Source organism: Petromyzon marinus, chromosome 70, assembly GCF_048934315.1.
Source record: "Petromyzon marinus isolate PM22_M1 ecotype Great Lakes invasive population chromosome 70, UKy_Petmar_22M1.pri1.0, whole genome shotgun sequence".
In the NCBI taxonomy this organism is placed as follows: domain Eukaryota; kingdom Metazoa; phylum Chordata; class Hyperoartia; order Petromyzontiformes; family Petromyzontidae; genus Petromyzon; species Petromyzon marinus.
Genome location: NC_133736.1, coordinates 3,353,789 through 3,374,502, shown reverse-complemented (window position 1 = coordinate 3,374,502; position 20,714 = coordinate 3,353,789). Strand labels below are relative to the sequence as shown.

Sequence of the window (20,714 nt, the reverse complement as noted above, 5' to 3'; positions counted from 1 at the left end):
GGAGATTGGATCACCGTTTTTTCCCCTAATGATGGTAATAGGTGTGGCGCTGCAGGTTACTTTTTTGATGGAGTTAAATAGAGATTTGTGATCACGGGCCACTGAGGCAGACTCCATCTCCTCAGCAACCCACGACCATCACCCATCCTTGCAGCTCCTCACGGCTCTCCGAACCTCCGAGCGAAGGCTGCGGTAAGCCTCCTCATTCTCTGACGTGGGATTCTGTAACCGATGACAGTGGGCCTGTCGCTTTTTCTCAACCATCCTGAACACCTCCCCTGTCAGCCAGGGTCTCTGGTGAGGTCTGGCCCACGTACCCAAAGCAGCAATTGCAGCTGCATGAGTCACAGTCCTAAACCTCTCCCATTTACCCTCGACATCAGGGGGAGTGGGGGATGATGCGAATCCCAGTCGCAAGCGATGATGAAATTCTCGCTTGCAACTTTCATCAGATAACTGAGACCAGGCCACATTAGGTTGGAATGGGGTCCTGGGTGTACACCCACCACCGGAGTGGAAGAATGGCAGGCGCATCTTACAGATGACTAGTCGATGGTCAAAGGGCAGATCAGCTCCACGGTAGGTCCTGGTGTCAAGGACATAGGCTCGCATCCGCTGGTCCGTCACTATGTAGTCCAGCAGATGTTCTGGCTTGGACCCGGCATGCATCCATGATGTTGTGTGGATGCGCCGATGCCGGAACAGCGTGTTGGTAATTACAAGCCCATGGGCTGCACAAAAATCTAGCAGCCTCCTACCGTTGTTATTGAGCTGATCTGGCCCATGCCCTCCAGTCACTCCAGACCAGGTGCCAGCATCATGACCAAATCGGTCATTGAAGTCACCCAACATGATAACTCTATCCCGAGGTGCAACTTTAGCCAGCACTTGTGACAGGAGGTCATAGAAGGCATCTGACTCATCGGCTTTGCCTGCATCCCTCCACGGATGTTCATCTTCAGTGGGGGTATAACTAACCACGACCACCACTCCTCATCTCTGGTTGATGGGAAGGCGAGCCCAAAGTAGCCTGGGGCTTACAGCTTCCCACACCTCACAGCCACGCTCCCACGCCCCCTTCATTCTTTTTTTCAAAAGAAGAGCCACACCCTGTTGTTTGGCAGTCTGCTGCCCCGAGTAGAGGACTGTCCACCCCTCGTGGTGGCAGGAGCCAGAACCGGTCCACCGGACCTCCTGAATGCCACAAAGATCCAGGCGGTACTGGTCCAGCTCCCGACAGAGGATTGGCAGCCTCTCCCCGCAGTGAGTGTTCGAACATTCCACGTGGCCATCCGTAGTGGCTTTTCCTTGTTTCTGGAGGAGCCCCGAGGGTAGAGATTCAATCTCCTGGCTTCGCCAATTGGGGTTTGGCCAGGAGACGTCATAGACGCCTGTCCCCCCGGGGCCTCCGGCACAAGCTTATTAGTTACATATTTCAGTTCAACTCGTGGTTTAGTGGTAATTAATTGAAGGTGGAGGGGTTACCAGCCCCTCGCATCAGTCCAGAGCCCCCGTTTAGCCACTGTGGTGGACACAGACGGCATGAGGGGAGGAGCCAATCGGAATTGGCCCTCCTCCCACAGCATTGTGCACGACAGAGTTGCCCGTCTGGCACCGCGAGGAGGTAGGGGGTTCTTTTGCCGGACACTGACACACACACACTGAGACACACACTGACACATACATACCGACACACACTGACACACACACACTGAGACACACTGACACACACACTGAGACACACTGACACACACACTGAGACACACACTGACACACAGGACACACATACACAGGACACACACCACGTGTACACACAACACACACTACACACACCACACGTGTACACACACCACACACACATCACACACACACCACACACACCACACGTGTACACACCACACACCACACGAATGTGTGTACACGTGTGGTGTGTGTGTGTACACGTGTGGTGTGTGTGTGCACACGTGTGGTGTGTGTGTACACGTGTGTGTAGTGTGGGTGTGTGTGTGTACACGTGTGATGTGTGTGTGTGTACACGTGTGTGTGTGTGGTGTGTGTGTGTGTACACGCGTGGTGTGTGTGTACACGTGTGATGTGTGTGTGTACACGTGTGTGTACACCTGTGATGTGTGTGTACACGTGTGATGTGTGTGTGTGTACACGTGTGTGTGTGGTGTGTGTGTGTGTACACGTTTGATGTGTGTGTGTGTACACGTGTGTGTGTGTGCGCGCTTTAGGGAAAGAGCGACCCAGGATTTCCATCTCGGCCATTGTTCCAATTCACGAAGTGTCTACGATAGCAAGTGGCAGTGGCGATGCTGCTGCTGCTACTGCAGTAGTAGCAGCAGCACAGCAGACATCTTATGCTGCTGCTGGTGATGCTGATTCTACAGCAACATCAACAACAACATCAACAACAACATCAACAACATCATCATCACCATCACCTGAATGCCAACTGCTGCTGCTGCTGCTGCTGATTCTACAGCAACATCAACAACATCAACAACAACATCAACAACAACATCAAGAACAACATCAACAGCAACATCAACAATATCAACAACAACATCAAGAACAACAGCAACATCAACATCTTCAACATCATCATCAGAACACCATCATTGCCATCACATGGATGCCAACTGCTGCTGCTGATTCTACAGCAACATCGACATCATCGACAACATCATCAACAACATCATCAACATCAACAACAACAACATCAACAACAACAACATCAACAGCAATATCATCAACATCATCATCAGCACACCATCATCGCCATCACCTGGATGGTAACTGCTGCTACTGCTGCTGATTCAACATCAACATCATCATCAGCGGCATCAGCACCATCATCGCCATCACCTGGATGGTAACTGCTGCTGATTCAACATCAACATCATCATCAGCGACATCACCTGGATGGTAACTGCTGCTGCTGCTGATTCAACATCAACATCATCATCAGCGACATCACCTGGATGGTAACTGCTGCTGCTGCTGATTCAACATCAACATCATAATCAGCGACATCACCTGGATGGTAACTGCTGCTGATTCAACATCATCATCATCGGCGACATCACCTGGATGGTAACTGCTGCTACTGCTGCTGATTCAACATCAACATCATCATCAGCGACATCAGCACACCATCATCGCCATCACCTGGATGGTAACTGCTGCTGCTGCTGATTCGACATCAACATCATCATCAGCGACATCAGCACACCATCATCGCCATCACCTGGATGGTAACTGCTGCTGCTGATTCAACATCAACATCATCATCAGCGACATCACCTGGATGGTAACTGCTGCTGCTGCTGATTCAACATCAACATCATCATCAGCGACATCACCTGGATGGTAACTGCTGCTGCTGCTGATTCAACATCAACATCATCATCAGCGACATCACCTGGATGGTAACTGCTGCTGCTGCTGATTCAACATCAACATCATCATCAGCGACATCACCTGGATGGTAACTGCTGCTGCTGCTGCTGATTCTCAATGGCTGTTGGAGGACTGCGATGGACTGCAGGGGCAGCTGCACGGGACGCGTCGGGAACGCGTTGAGGTGAGAGAGAGTTAGAGAGAGAGAGTTAGAGAGAGAGTGTGAGAGGGAGGGTTAGAGAAAGTTAGAGAGAGTGTGAGAGAGTTAGAGAGAGGGAGTGTGTGAGAGTGTGAGAGTGTGTGAGAGTGTGAGAGAGAGTGAGAGTGTGTGAGAGAGTGTGAGAGAGAGAGTGAGAGGGAGTGTGTGAGAGTGTGTGAGAGTGTGAGAGAGAGTGAGTGAGAGAGTGAGAGGGAGTGTGTGAGAGTGTGAGAGAGAGTGAGAGTGTGTGAGAGTGTGAGAGGGAGGGTTAGAGAGAGTTAGAGAGAGTGTGAGAGAGTTAGAGAGAGGGAGTGTGTGAGAGTGTGAGAGTGTGTGAGAGTGTGAGAGAGAGTGAGTGAGAGAGTTAGAGAGAGAGTGAGAGGGAGTGTGTGAGAGTGTGAGAGAGAGAGTGAGAGTGTGTGAGAGTGTGAGAGAGAGAGTTAGAGAGAGTGTGAGAGAGTTAGAGAAAGGGAGTGTGTGAGAGTGTGAGAGAGAGTGAGAGTGTGTGAGAGTGTGAGAGAGAGTTAGAGTGTGTGAGAGAGAGTTAGAGAGAGAGGGAGAGGGAGTGTGTGAGAGTATGAGAGTGTGTGAGAGTGTGAGAGAGAGTGAGTGAGAGAGTTAGAGAGAGTTAGAGAGAGAGTGAGAGGGAGTGTGTGAGAGTGTGAGAGAGAGAGTTAGAGAGTTAGAGAGAGTGTGAGAGAGTTAGAGAGAGGGAGAGTGAGTTATAGAGAGAGTGTGAGAAAGAGAGTGTGTGAGGGTGTGAGAGAGAGTTAGAGAGAGGGAGAGTGAGCAAGAGAGAGAGTGCGTGTGAGAGTGAGAGTGTGAGAGAGAGTGAGAGAGAGAGAGAGTTAGAGGGAGAGTTAGAGGGAGTGTGTGAAAGTTAGAGAGAGTGTGAGAGTGTGTGAGAGAGTGTGAGAGAGTTAGAGAGAGTTAGAGAGAGTTAGAGAGAGGGAGAGTGACAGCAACACAAACAACACACAAAGTCACCAGAAACACAAACAACACACAGAGTCACCAGCAACACAAACAACACACAAAGTCACCAGCAACACAAACAACACACAAAGTCGCCAGCAACACAAACAACACACAAAGTCACCAGCAACACAAACACAACACACACAGTCACCAGCAACACAAACAACACAAAGTCACCAGCAACACAAACAACACACAAAGTCACCAGCAACACAAACACAACACACAGAGTCACCAGCAACACTAACAACACACAAAGTCACCAGCAACACAAACACAACAACACACAAAGTCACCAGCAACACAAACAACACACAAAGTCACCAGCAACACAAACAACACACAAAGTCACCAGCAACACAAACACCACATACAAAGTCACCAGCAACACAAACACAACACACAGAGTCACCAGGAACACAAACAACACACAAAGTCACCAGCAACACAAACACAACACACAGAGTCACCAGCAACACAAACAACACACAAAGTCACCAGCAACACAAACAACACACACAGTCACCAGCAACACAAACAACACACAAAGTCACCAGCAACACAAACAACACACAAAGTCACCAGCAACACAAACAACACACAAAGTCACCAGCAACACAAACACAACACACAAAGTCACCAGCAACATAAACAACACACAACGTCACCAGCAACACAAACACAACACACAAAGTCACCAGCAACACAAACAACACACAAAGTCACCAGCAACACAAACACAACACACACAGTCGCCAGCAACACAAACAACAACACACAAAGTCACCAGCAACACAAACAACACACAAAGTCACCAGCAACACAAACAACAGACAAAGTCACCAGCAACACAAACAACACAAAGAGTCACCAGCAACACAAACAACACACAAAGTCACCAGCAACACAAACACAACACATAGAGTCACCAGCAACACAAACGATACGCAGAGTCGCCAGCAACACAAACACCACACAAAGTCACCAGCAACACAAACAACACACAAATTCACCAGCAACACAAACGCAACACACAGAGTCGCCAGCAACACAAACAACACACAAAGTCACCAGCAACACAAACAACACACAAAGTCATCAGCAACACAAACAACACACAAAGTCACCAGCAACACAAACAACACACAAAGTCACCAGCAACACAAACACAACACACAAAGTCACCAGCAACATAAACAACACACAACGTCACCAGCAACACAAACACAACACACAAAGTCACCAGCAACACAAACAACACACAAAGTCACCAGCAACACAAACACAACACACACAGTCGCCAGCAACACAAACAACAACACACAAAGTCACCAGCAACACAAACAACACACAAAGTCACCAGCAACACAAACAACAGACAAAGTCACCAGCAACACAAACAACACACAGAGTCACCAGCAACACAAACAACACACAAAGTCACCAGCAACACAAACACAACACATAGAGTCACCAGCAACACAAACGATACGCAGAGTCGCCAGCAACACAAACACCACACAAAGTCACCAGCAACACAAACAACACACAAATTCACCAGCAACACAAACGCAACACACAGAGTCGCCAGCAACACAAACAACACACAAAGTCACCAGCAACACAAACAACACACAAAGTCATCAGCAACACAAACAACACACAAAGTCACCAGCAACACAAACAACACACAAAGTCACCAGCAACACAAACACAACACACATAAGTCACCAGCAACACAAACAACACACAAAGTCACCAGCAACACAAACAACACACAAAGTCATCAGCAACACAAACAACACACAAAGTCACCAGCAACACAAACACAACACACACAGTCACCAGCAACACAAACAACACACAAAGTCACCAGCAACACAACACACAAAGTCACCAGCAACACAAACAACACACAAAGTCACCAGCAACACAAACAACACACAAAGTCATCAGCAACACAAACAACACACAAAGTCACCAGCAACACAAACACAACACACACAGTCACCAGCAACACAAACAACACACAAAGTCACCAGCAACACAACACACAAAGTCACCAGCAACACAAACAACACACAAAGTCAACAGCAACACAAACAACACACAAAGTCACCAGCAACACAAATCACACACAAAGTCACCAGCAACACAAACGACACACAAAGTCAACAGCAACACAAACAACACACAAAGTCACCAGCAACACAAACAACACACAAAGTCACCAGCAACACAAATCACACACAAAGTCACCAGCAACACAAACAACACACAGAGTCACCAGCAACACAAACACAACACACAAAGTCACCAGCAACACAAACAACACACAAAGTCACCAGCAACACAAACACAACACACATAAGTCACCAGCAACACAAACAACACACAAAGTCACCAGCAACACAAACAACACACAAAGTCACCAGCAACACAAACAACACACAAAGTCACCAGCAACACAAACACAACACACACAGTCACCAGCAACACAAACAACACACAAAGTCACCAGCAACACAACACACAAAGTCACCAGCAACACAAACAACACACAAAGTCACCAGCAACACAAACAACACACAAAGTCACCAGCAACACAAACACAACACACAAAGTCACCAGCAACACAAACAACACACAAAGTCACCAGCAACACAAACAACACACAAAGTCACCAGCAACACAAACAACACACAAAGTCACCAGCAACACAAACAACACACAAAGTCACCAGCAACACAAACAACACACAAAGTCACCAGCAACATAAACAACACACAGATTCACCAGCAACACAAACACAACACACAGAGTCACCAGCAACACAAACAACACACAAAGTCACCAGCAACACAAACACAACACACAAAGTCACCAGCAACACAAACAACACACAAAGTCACCAGCAACACAAACAACACACAAAGTCACCAGCAACACAAACACAACACAAAGTCACCAGCAACACAAACAACACACAAAGTCACCAGCAACACAAATAAACAAACTCTGTACATCCCACGCGCTGCGGCGCTAAATGCGCCACGCACGACACGAAATAAAAGCCACGTGGTGGTGGTGGTGGGTGTTGTGGTGGTGGTGGTGGTTGTGGTGGTGGTCGTTGTGGTGGTGGTGGTGGTGGTTGTGGTGGTGGTTGTGGTGGTGGTTGTGGTGGTGGTGGTTGTGGTGGTGGTGGTTGTGGTGGTGATGGTTGTGGTGGTTGTGGTGATGATTGATGATGGTGGTTGTGGTTGTGGTGGTGGTGGTTGTGGTGGTGGTTGTGGTGGTTGTGATGGTTGTGGTTGTGGTGGTGGTTGTTGTGATGGTTGATGGTTGTTGTGGTTGTGGTGGTTGTGGTGGTTGTGGTGGTGGTTGTGGTGGTTGTTGTGGTTGTGGTGGTTGATGGTTGTGGTGTTCACCGCGTGCACCACGTTGACGAGCGAGCGCTTCAGAACGTGAACACGAAGGGGGGTGCCGTCCACGCTGGTACACAGAGAGAGAGGGGGGGAGGGGGCTTGTCCGGCTCCCCAGCGTCCGAGGAAGACGACACGTCTCACATCACCGGCACGTGTGTGTGTCACGTGACACACACACGCGTGTGTCACGTCACGTGGCACACACACGCGTGTGTGTGTCACGTGGCGTGCTCCAGCCGGAGCCGCGCCTTGAGCAGGCCCCTGAACACCGGAGGCAGCCGCCCAGTGTCACCTTGCGGCGGCGTCTTTTGACTCGTCCTATACCCCGCCGCCTTCGCCTGAGCACGGGCGAAGACGGCGAGGTCGCGACGCCTGTTAGCCAGGTAAAGGCGGCACCACCACCACCACCCCCCCAGTTTCCTGAAGATGTCCCCCCCAAAAAGGCGGAACGTTGGGTTTGAGCCGCTGTCAGCGAAGGAACCGGCGGTTCACCACAGGAAATGCACCAAGTCTGGTGCCCCTGGCCAGGTTCGGCTGAGCCACACGGCCGATGGCAACGTGCAGGAAAGGGCCTTTTGCTATTGATGCCCCCAGGGTCTGGAATGCTATTGCCAATAAACTGCCACTTGAATCGCCACCTATGAGATCTTCACTCAAAACTGCTCTAGAGGAGTTGTACCACCCCTAGCTGCCACTGCTATTCAGTGGCCTAAAATATGGCTCTAGATTTTGTTGTTATAATTTATTTACGTAGTTTATTTTAAAGAATTCGGTCACAGTCCCTACGATCACTGTTACATTGCATTTATGGCTTTTATTTTGGTGATTTCGCAAACGTTTTTTCTGTTTTGGCCATGTTTTTGTTTATTGTAGTACGGAGTTAGACTGATGGCCTTAATCTTAGTTGTCTTGTGGTTGTTGTTGTTATTTTGACTTGCATCCCACTGGGATTTTTGTGCACAGCGTTGGTGTACGGTGCTAATTCAGGAATATTTTGATTGTTTTTTTTCCTGGATTTTCTGTTTGCACAGTCAACACAGTCACTCTAAGATGTTTTTCTTGTTCGTGTTTTAGTTTGTTGTGGTTGCACCCGATTCAAGAGCCGAATGGCTCACAGGGCTATACCAACATAAATGAAACTATGAACTATGAACAGTGCGATAATCTCCACCGGAGGTCACCGGAGGTCACCGGAGGTCACCGGAGGTCACCGCAGCGTTTGGCTACGGGAGAGACTTGGACATTTGTTTCCACTGGGTGGTGGGGGTGGGGGGAGAGAAATGGTCTCTCCGTTTTGTGTCCGGTAGGGTCGGCCAGGTTCCCGGGAGTTCAGCACCTTGACACGGCCACGTGCGGAGCGAGCTGTGTTCGGGGGGGCGCTCTTCAGGGGAAACGTTTAAGTGTGAGAGAGTGAGTGAGAGTGTGAGAGAGAGTGTGTGAGTGAGAGTGTGTGAGTGAGAGTGTGTGAGAGAGAGAGTGTGAGAGAGAGTGAGTGTGAGTGAGAGAGTGAGAGAGAGAGAGTGAGAGAGTGTGAGAGAGTGAGAGAGTGTGAGAGAGAGTGTGAGAGAGTGAGAGGGAGCGTGTGAGAGAGAGTGAGAGAGAGAGAGTGAGAGAGTGTGTGTGTGAGAGTGAGAGAGTGTGAGAGTGTGAGAGAGAGTGAGAGAGAGAGTGAGTGAGAGAGTGAGTGTGAGAGTGAGAGAGTGAGAGAGTGTGTGTGTGAGAGTGAGTGAGAGAGAGAGTGAGTGAGTGAGAGAGTGAGAGAGAGAGTGAGTGAGAGAGTGAGAGAGAGAGAGTGAGTGGGAGTGTGTGAGAGAGAGAGTGAGAGTGTGTGAGAGTGAGTGAGAGTGAGTGAGAGTGTGAGAGAGAGTGAGAGAGAGTGAGAGTGTGAGTGAGACTGTGTGAGAGTGTGAGAGAGTGTGTGAGAGTGTGTGAGTGAGAGTGTATGAGAGAGAGTGTGAGAGTGTGTGTGAGAGAAAGAGAGCGAGAGAGAAAGAGAGAGCGAGAGAGTGAAAGCGCAAGCGAGAGAGCGAGAGGGAGAGAGCGAGCGAGAGAGAGAGACAGCGATGGATTGGATGGATCCTACAGCAGAATCAAGATCATCATCATCATCCCTGTGAGCGTATTCAATATCAAGGTTGTGGTGGTGGGTCTCAGTACATTCGCATAGATGATGATGGTGATGGTGGTGATGGGTCTCAGTACGTTCGCGTAGATGATGATGGTGGTTATGATGGTGACGGTGGTGGTGATGGGTCTCAGTACGTTCGCGTAGATGATGATGGTGGTGAGCGGTGGTGCAGTGGTTAGCGCTACGCTGCGCTACGAACCCGGCGATCGAGTTTGATTTCCACTCACGGCAGCCGACATGACGGACGATTAATCCGGGCCTCCCCTAGGTCGACTCAAATGAGTAACCTGGTGCTGAGTGTAGTAAACATCGCCACTGGGGAGACAAAGGCGGCCGGGCGTGGTGCTGGCCATCCACCCCTCTCGTGTGCTGTTCCGACATTTATAGGTGCTGTTCGCTAACAGCTCTTGCCCCTACAGTCTGTTAAGACTATACGGGGGATCTTTGCCTGTCGTGGTGATGGTGGTGGTGATGGGTCTAAGTACATTCCTGTAGATGATGATAGTGATTGTGGTTATGATGATGGTGATTGCGGTGATGATGATGGTGATTGTTGTGATGATGATGGTGGTGGCGGTAGTGATGATGGCTATGGTGATGGATCCAAGTATATTTCTGTAAATGATGATGGTGATTGTTGTGCTGATGATGGTGGTGATGATGATGGTGATTGTGGTGGTGATGATGGTGGTGATGATGATGGTGATGATGGTGGTGATTGTGGTGTTGATGATGATGGTGATTGTGGTGATGATGATGGTGATTGTAGTGATGATGATGGTGATTGTGGTGTTGATGATAATGATGGCGGCGATTGTGGTGATGATGATGGTGATTGTGGTGATGATGGTGGTAGTGGCAGTAGTGATGATGGTGATTCTAGTGATGACGATGACGGTGGTGGTGGCAGTAGTGATGATGGTGATTGTGATGATGATGATGATGACGGCGATTGTGGTTATGATGATGATGGTGATTGTGATGATGATGGTGGCGGTAGTGATGATGGCGGTGGTGATGGATTCAAGTATATTCCTGTAAATGATGATGGTGATTGTGGTGATGATGATGGTGATTGTGGTGATGATGATGATGATGCTGATTGTGGTGATGATGGTGATGATGATGATGATGATGAGTGTGGTGATGATTATGGTGATTGTAATGATGATGATGGTGATTGTGGTGATGGTGGTGGTGATGATGATTGTGGTTATGATGATGATGCTGATTGTGGTGATGATGGTGATTGCGGTGATGATGATTGTGATTGTGGTGATGATGATGGTGGTGGCAGTAGTGATGATGGTGATTGTGGTGATGATGATGCCGGTGGTTGTGGTTATGATGATGATGGTGGCGGTAGTGATTGATGGCGGTAGTGATGATGGCGGTGGTGATGGATCCAAGCATATTCCTGTAAATGATGATGGTGATTCTGGTGATGATGGTGATTGCGGTGATGATGATGGTGATTGTGGTGATGATAATGGTGATTGCAGTGATGATGGTGGTGATGATGATGATTGTGGCTATGATGATGATGCTGATTGTGGTGATGATGATGGTGATTGCGGTGATTGTGATTGTGGTGGTGATGATGATGGTGGTGGTGGCAGTAGTGATGATGGTGATTGTGGTGATGATGATGATGGTGATTGTGGTTATGATGATGATGGTGATTGTGATGATGATGGTGGTGATGATGATGATGTCGGTGGTGATGGATCCAAGTATATTCCTGTAAATGATGATGGTGATTGTGGTGATGATGTTGGTGATTGTGGTGATGATGATGGTGATTGTGGTGATGATGATGGTGGTGGTGGTGGTGGCAGTAATGTTAATTACTGGTCAAAGGAACACTACCGATGTTATAGCCGACGATGGCGATCATTCCTGACGATAATATCGACGACGATGATGACGTTGGTGGTGGTGATGGTGGTGATGGTGGTGACGGTGGTGACGGTGATGTTGGTGATGGTGGTGACATTGGTGACGGTGGTGACGGTGGTGATGGTGGTGACGTGGTGACGGTGGTGATGGTGGTGACGGTGGTGACGGTGATGGTGGTGACGGTGGTGATGGTGGTGACGGTGGTGACGGTGGTGCCGATTCTCTGAACCGGTCCTGGGCCTCCCCCTAGGTCGACTCGGCCTCAAATGAGTTGCCCGGTGGCGGTGTGTAGTGGTGAACGTCGCCGCTGTGGGGAGAGACAAAGGCGGCCGGGCGTGGTGCTGGCCACCCACCCCCTCGTGTGCCACAGCGCCCGGTAGCCTTCATAGGCGCTGCTCGCTAACAGCACTTGCCCCTACAGCCTGTTACAGGCTACACGGGGGATCTTTGTCTGTATAGGTGCTGCTGCTACTCGCTAACAGCACTTGCCCCTACAGCCTGTTAGAGGCTACACGGGGGATCTTTGTCTGTGTATAGGTGCTGCTGCTACTCGCTAACAGCACTTGCCCCTTCAGCCTGTGAGAGGCTACACGGGGGATCTTTGTCTGTATAGGTGCTGCTGATACTCGCTAACAGCACTTGCTCCTACAGCCTGTTAGAGGCTACACAGGGGATCTTTGTCTGTGTATAGGTGCTGCTGCTACTCGCTAACAGCACTTGCCCCTACTGCCTGTTAGAGGCTACACGGGGGATCTTTGTCTGTGTATAGGTGCTGCTGCTACTCGCTAACAGCACTTGCCCCTACAGTCTGTTAGAGGCTACACGGGGGATCTTTGTCTGTGTGGTGTTGATGATGATGGTGGCTCTTAGGAAATTTCTGTCGATGATGATCGTGTTGGTGGTGGCGATGATGGTGGTGATGGTAGTGATTATGATGATGGTGGTGGTGATGGTGGTGATGGTGATGGGTCTATCAACTTTCCTGTAGATCGTGATGGTGGTGATGGTGGTGATGTTAGTTGGCCTATCAACATTCCTGTAGATGATGGTACTGATGATGGTGATAATGGTGGTGATGGGTCTATCATCAGCCCTGTAGCTGATGGTAACAATGATGGTGTCGATGATGGTGGTGGACATGGGTATACGTAGATTCCTGTAGATGATGGTGATTGTGGTGATGATGATGATGGTGGTGGTGACGGTAGTGATGATGGTGGTGGTGATGATGGGTCCAAGTGGATTTCTGTAGATGATGATGGTGATTGTGGTGATGATGGTGATGGTGATTGTGGTGATGATGGTGATTGTGGTGATGATGGTGGCGGTAGTGATGATGGTGGTGGTGATGGGTCCAAGTGGATTTCTGTAGATGATGATGGTGATTGTGGTGATGATGATGATGATTGTGGTGATGATGATGGTGATGGTGGCGGTAGTGATGATGGCGGTAGTAATGGGTTTAAGTATATTCCTGGTGGTGGTGGGTGGATGGTGGTTGGTGGGTGGGTGGTGGGTTGGTCGTGGTTGGTGGGTGGGTCGTGTTGGGTGGTTGGTGGGTGGCAGTTGGTGGGTGGGTGACAGTTTGTGAGTGGGTGGTGGTTGGTGGGTGGGTGGTGTTGGGTGGTGGGTGGCAGTTGGTGGGTGGGTGGCAGTTGGTGGGTGGTGGTGGTTGGTGGGTGGGTGGTGTTGGATGGTGGGTGGGTGGCAGTTGGTGGGTGGCAATTGGTGGGTGGGTGGTGGTGGTTGGTGGTTGGGTTGTTGCTTGACAGTGGGTGGTGGGTGGGTGCTGGGTGGGTGGGTGGTGTTAGTTGGTAGTGGAAGGTGGGTGGGTGGTTGGTGGGTGGGTGGTGTTGGTTGATAGTGGGTGGTGGTGCTTGGCGGTTGGTGGGTAGTTGGTGGGTGGTTGGTTGGTGGGTGGTTGGTGGGTGGGTGGTTGGTGGGTGGTGGTTGATAGTGGGTGGTAGTTGGCGGTTGGTGGGTGGTTGGTGGGTGGGTGGTGGCTGTTGGTGGGTGGGTTGTTGCTTGGCAGTGGGTGCTGAGCCTGCACGCATGAACATTGTTCATCTGGAGGGGTGGAGGGATGCGGTGTGGTGCAGCACGAGGAGGGGGTGGAGGAGGGGGGAGCTGGAGGAGGTGGGAGGAGGTGGAGGAGGTGGAGGAGGCGGGGGGAGGAGGAGGTGGAGGAGGTAGAGGAGGAAGAGGTGGAGGAGGGGGGAGGAGGAGGGGGGAGGAGGAGGAGAGAGGAGGGGGTGGAGGTGGAGGAGGGGGAGGAGGTGGAGGTGGAGGAGGAGGGAGAAGGAGGGAGGAGGGAGGAGGAGGAGGGGGGAGGAGGAGGGAGGAGGGGGGAGAATGGAGGAGGTGGAGGAGGGGGGAGAAGGAGGCTGCTGTTAGGAGACTTCTGTGCATCGCCTCCATGAGGGGTTGTGCGCCGCGTCCAGGCGAGAACTCAGCGTAGTGATGGGGGCAGCGCCACGGTGGCTGGGAGATGTTGACTACCTCGCCTGGTGTACAGGAGGTCGCGTGGGTTCCATCCCAATGCTGACGACGCCTGCTGCTGCTGCTGCTGTATATTCGGAGTCTGCGTCTATCTCTCTCTCTCTCCGTGTTTGCGTGTGATAGCCACGGGGTTGCTTCTGACTTTGAAAGAGCTGACTACACAGGCAGCTTAAGTGGGAGTCTTTGCACGTGGTAAAAGAGTAAAAATAATTTTAATAGTTAATTACCTTGACACCAGGACCTACCGTGGATGCTGCTACCTGCTCTTGAGTAATTGGAATGCACGGGCCAGATCAGCTCAATAACAACGGTAGGAGGCTGCTAGATTTTTGTGCAGCCCATGGGCTTGTAATTACCAACACGCTGTTCCGGCATCGGCGCATCCACACAACATCATGGATGCACGCCGGGTCCAAGCAAAAACATCTGCTGGACTGCATAGTGACGGAACAGCGAATGCGGGCCCATGTCCTTGACACCAGGACCTACCGTGGGGCTGATCTGCCCACTGACCATCGACTTGTCATCTGTAAGATGCGCCTGCCATTCTTCCACTCCGGTGGTGGGCGTACACCCAGGACCCCGTTCAAACCCACAGTGGCCTGGTCTCAACTAGCTGATGAAAGTTGCAAGCGAGAATTTCATCATCGCTTGCGGCTGGGGTTGGCATCGTCCCCCACTCCTCCAGATGTCGAGGGGAAATGGGCGAGCTGGTTTAGGACTGTGACTCATGCAGCTGCAATGGCTGCTTTGGGTACACGGTCCAGACCTCCCCAGAGACCCTGGCTGACAGAAGAGGTGTTCAGGCTGGCTGAGAAAAAGCGACAAGCCCACTCTCATCGTCTACGGCATCCTTCGTCAGAGAATGAGGAGGCTTAGAGTAATAGGTTTTTACCCTTTTAACTGGCACCAAAACTGACACTTTTATACAAGGCATCATGTTTGCAATAACCACAACACAAGCAGTCAAAATGCAAACAAAAAGAGACAACTCTGATAATAATATTGGCACTGTCCTTGAATTTGATTGGTCCACACCCGAGACGGCTTTTCTTAGAACCCTTTAGTCTCCACTGGTGTTGGACCAGAAGACGCCAAAAGACGTACAACTCAAAAAACAGCGCACTATCAGAGTATTGAGGGCTCGGGGTGAGCATTTACATTATGAGACCTCCTTTGCCAGTAGCAAGATATAGAAATAGGTTTTTGCCCTTTTATCTGGCACCAAAACTAACACCTTTATAGAAGGTGTCAGTGCATATCATTATCAGAGTTGTTTCTTTTTGTTTGCATTTTGACTGCTTGTGTGGTGGTTATTGAAAACATGATCCCCTTGTATAAAGGTGTCAGTTTTGGTGCCAGATAAAAGGGTTAAAAGCCTATTACTATATCTTGCTACTGGCAAAGGAGGTCTCATAATGAAAATGAGGAGGCTTATCGCAGCTTTCGCTCGGAGGCTCGGAGAGCCGTGAGGCGCTGCAAGGATGGGTGGTGGTCGCGGGTTGCTGAGGAGATGGAGTCTGCCTCAATGGCCCACGATCACAAATCGCTATTTAACTCCATCAAAAAAGTAACCTACAGCGCCAAACCTATTATCATCATTAGGGGAAAGAAGGGTGATCCAATCTCCGACTCCCAGGAACAGGTCTGCAGATTTGATGAGCATTTCTGTGAGGTCCTGGGGGAGGGGAAATCCCTCGGCATGGAAAGCATCGTGGCACAAAGTGAGGATGACCCTGCTGAGGCTGCGGTACCTCAAATAATGGAAGAAGTCACCCCCTGTGAGTGGCTGGCTGAGGTGCCATCTGAAGAGGAAGTACTGAAGGCGATACAGAGTCTGAGACCAGGAAAGGCAGCGGGCAGAGATGATCTCCCAAGCGAAATGCTGAGGGAGGGTGGCGTTTGTGCACAGACTGCCCTACATGACATCATAACAACAGTCTGGACCACTGGACGGGTTCCGCAGGATTGGAAGGATGCACTGGTGGTCCCCCTCTTTAAGAAGGGGGACCGCACAGACTGTAATAACTACAGGGGCATCTCGCTCCTCAGTGTGCCGGGAAAGGTCGTGGCAAGGATTATTCAACATCACCTTGCCAGGCACGCTGAGGAGAGGCTTGCGGAGCCCCAATGCGGTTTCAGGAAAGGGCGGTCCTGCACAGATGCCATATTTTCTGTCCGTCTGCTACAGCAGATGTGTTGGGAATTCCAACAAAACCTACATCTCTGCTTTATTAACCTGGTCAAGGCCTATGATACCATCAGTAGGCCTGAGCTCTGGGTTGTTCTTCGTGCGTTCGGAGTCCCTGGACCTCTGCTCACGATCATTAAGGACCTTCATGATGGTGAGCGGGCCTGGGTAAAACTACATGGCCACGAGTCAGAGCCATTCCCTGTACACCTTGGGGTGCGACAGGGATGTCCTCTGGCTCCCACATTATTTAACATCTATTTCGACCACGTAGTTCATTAAGCCTTCGATGGCTGTACCGGGGGAATTTAAATCTGGTACAGATACAATGATTGTTGCTCAGGCGTGGTCAAGGGATGGCTCCCTATTGGTCAAGCATGTTACGTATGCCGATGATCTGGTAAATTGCTGCTCACTCAGAGGAGGAGCTGGAGGCGCTGCTGCTGAACCTGGAGCTTGCCACGAAGAGGTGTGGCCTTATCATCAGCCCCACCAAAACTAGGCAGCTGCCTGTATATTTTGTACCATTGGACACTCCACCCCCACAACTCCCAATCGGTGATGGGGCAGTTGTGGAGAGAGTTGAGAGTTTCCCAGACCTGGGCAGTGTGCTTATGACCGGCTCCAGTTTGACAGCAGAGGTCTCACTCCGAATCAATCGAGCGGCAATATCTTTTCATCGCTTGTGTAACGCTGTGTGGAAGCTACCTGGTCTGTCGCTCTGCAAGAAGCTTCAGGTCTTCTCGGCCACAGTCATTCCCTCCCTTCTCTACGCTTGCGAAACATGGATCCCCATAATGGAACATCTTCGCCGGTTCGATACATTTAGGCTGGCCTGCCTACGATCCATCTTGGGTTGAACCAGGCTGGATTGTGTGAGGAGCTCACAAATCTTTGAAAGATCTGGACAAAGTCCCATCGGTGAGCTCCTCCGGCAGGCAAGGCTGCATTGTCCATGTAGCCCGCATGCCCAGCCACCGCATGCCTAAACAGCTTTTGTTCGGCCGGATCGAGGGGGCTAAACGGGCGCGGCACGGGCTAGAGAAGAGATGGAGTGATGTGGTACAGCAGGACGTGGAGCTGATTGGACTTGCTGATGACTGGTACCAGCGGTGTCAAGATCGGCCTCTGTGGAGGAGGCTCGTGAAGGAGGCTACTGGGCAGTTGGAGGCATTCGCCCTCCAACAACAACGGAGGGCGGAGGAGCGACGCTCACAACAACGAGCGGTGCGCCGGGTGGCTAAAGCACAGCAGGTTGGCACAGTAGGGGGCACAGGTGGTGCATCAGCCAGTCATCTCAGTCATCTCAGTCAGTCGACCCGTGGCACCTGGGTCTGCCCCGTGGCCTCCTGCCAGCGGGCGTTCGACACTTCACGTGGCCTCAACGTGCACCTAGCCTGGCACAAGCGTCGTGGTGACGTCACCGCCACTTAGTGGCAAATAGGGGTTGTTGTTGTTGTGGTGTGTGTGACTGTGCGTGTGTGTCTGTGTGACTGTGTGTGTGTGTGCGGTAGTGTAGCGGGTAGCACGCTGCGCTATGAACCTGGCGACCCAGGTTCGATTCCCGCTCACGGCCAACACCCAGTGACGATTATCTGAACAGGTCCTGGGCCTCCCCTAGGTCGACTCAGCCTCAAATGAGTACCTGGTGCGGTGGATAAAAACATCGCCACTGGGGAGACAAAGGCGGTCGGGCGTGGTGCTGGCCACCCACCCCCTCGTGTATCGTTCCGGCCTTCATAGGTGCTCGCTAACAGCACTTGCCCCTACAGTCTGTTAAGGCTATACGGGGGATCTTTGTCTTTGCATGTGTGGTGATGTAGCGGTTGGAGGCCGTCCATAAAAATGACGTCACGCACCTAGGGAGGAGGGGGGGGGTCAGACATTTGTGACGATGCGTGACGAGTGGGGGGGGGCGTGGTTTGAGAAATGTGACGTCACTTAAAAATGCGCAACTTTAAATAAATATAGAATTGTTATAACAGCACTAATTTTGATTAATTTTCATTATTAACTATTTGATTATTTAAATGTACTGGGGTCATATTTTATTCATTCCGTGAAGGAGCGTTTTGATTTTCCATGGGAGAATGGAGAAGCATTAATTGTGAACATTTTTTTCAAATGATTGTTATTATTATTATTTTTTAATTTCTAATGATTCTACCAGGGCTTTCCATTTCGTGGAATGCATTTGTGATTGTTATAATCGCACTCTCGATTTTGCTTCGTTCTACCGCGAAGTTTCGAGTATTGTGTTTTAAAAAAAAAAGATATTCATAATTACTTGTAATATTTTATAATTATAAGAGACTTCCAACGTGATATTCTGAACATCTGCAGTTTCAGTTTAGACGTTGAATATTTTCAAGTTAATTTTATGCGACAATTGAAGCTCTCCAACGCATTCTTTTATAAAATAAATGTTTTCTCCTACAACATCAGATAGCGCAGCGCCACATTAAATACTCAACTGCAATGACCAATAGTTTAAAGCGATTTGAAGCACATTTTTTTGTGGGGGTGGGGGGCAGAGCTTTGTGACGTCATATTAGAGGAGGGTCTGACTTTTTGTGACGTCGTGTGACGAGCGGGGGGTGGTTGGGGGGGAGTCAAAAATCGTACAAAAATCGCGTGACGTCATTTATGGACGGCCCCCATAACCCGCTACGCTGCGCTCCGAACCCGGCAGACACCCAAGTTCGATCCCCGCTCACGGCTACCAACACAGCCCAGTGACGATTATCTGAACCGGTCCTGGGCCTCATCCCCTAGGTCGACTCAGCCTCAAATGAGTAAGCTGGTGCGGTGTGTGTGTAGCGAACATCGCCACTAGGGAGAGAGACAAAGGCGGCCGGGCGTGGTGACGACAACCTTCGGGGGGCCACAGTAGCGGTGCTCCTCGCTACTACTAACAGCACTTGCCCCTGCAGTCTGTTAGAGGCTACACGGGGGATCTTTGTCTGTGCATAGGCGCTGCTGCTACTCGCTGACAGCACTTGCCCCTGCAGTCTGTTAGAGGCTACACGGGGGATCTTTGTCTGTGTATAAGTGCTGCTGCTACTCGCTAACAGCACTTGCCCCTGCAGTCTGTTAGAGGATACACGGGGGATCTTTGTCTGTGTATAGGTGCTGCTGCTACTCGCTAACAGCACTTGCCCCTGCAGTCTGTTAGAGGCTACACGGGGTGTCTTTGTCTGTGTATAGGTGCTGCTACTCGCTAACAGCACTTGCCCCTACAGTCTGCTAGAGGCTACACGGGGGATCTTTGGCTGTGTATAGGTGCTGCTGCTACTCGCTAACAGCACTTGCCCCTACAGTCTGTTAGATGCTACACGGGGGATCTTTGTCTGTGTATAGGCGCTGCTACTAACAGCACTTGCCCCTGCAGCCTGCTAGAGGCTACACGGGGGATCTTTGTCTCTGTATAGGCGCTGCTACTCGCTAACAACACTTGCCCCTACAGCCTGTTAGAGGCTACACGTGAGATCTTTGTCTGTGTATAGGCGCTGCTGCTACTCGCTAACAGCACTTGCCCCTACAGCCCTGTTAGAGGCTACACGGGGGATCTTTGTCTGTGTATAGGTGCTGCTGCTGCTCGCTAACAGCACTTGCCCCTACAGTCTGTTAGAGGCTACACGGGGGATCTTTGTCTGTGTATAGGTGCTGCTACTCGCTAACAGCACTTGCCCCTACAGCCCTGTTAGAGGCTACACGGGGGATCTTTGTCTGTGTATAGGTGCTGCTGCTACTCGCTAACAGCACTTGCCCCTACAGCCCTTTTAGAGGCTACACGGAGGATCTTTGTCTGTGTATAGGTGCTGCTGCTACTCGCTAACAGCCCTTGCCCTTACAGCCTGTTAGAGGCTACACGGGGGATCTTTGTCTGTGTATAGGTGCTGCTACTCGCTAACAGCCCTTGCCCCTACAGCCTGTTAGAGGCTACACGGGGGATCTTTGTCTGTGTATAGGTGCTGCTACTCGCTAACA

At 50.5% G+C, this 20,714-nt stretch overlaps 1 protein-coding gene across 1 annotated transcript in view; it reads left to right on the top strand.

Moving 5' to 3' along the window:
- The first annotated feature begins 1,541 nt into the window (after positions 1–1,541).
- Positions 1,542–20,714, top strand: part of LOC116957127 (interleukin-1 receptor accessory protein-like 1-B) — a 181,625-nt gene continuing 162,452 nt past the window's right edge. Inside the window, exons 1-2 of the mRNA XM_076055253.1 lie at positions 1,542–1,624; positions 2,238–3,589. Coding sequence (XP_075911368.1) covers positions 3,491–3,589 — 99 coding nt within the window. The 5' untranslated portion in view covers positions 1,542–1,624; positions 2,238–3,490. The remainder of the gene's footprint in view (positions 1,625–2,237; positions 3,590–20,714) is intronic.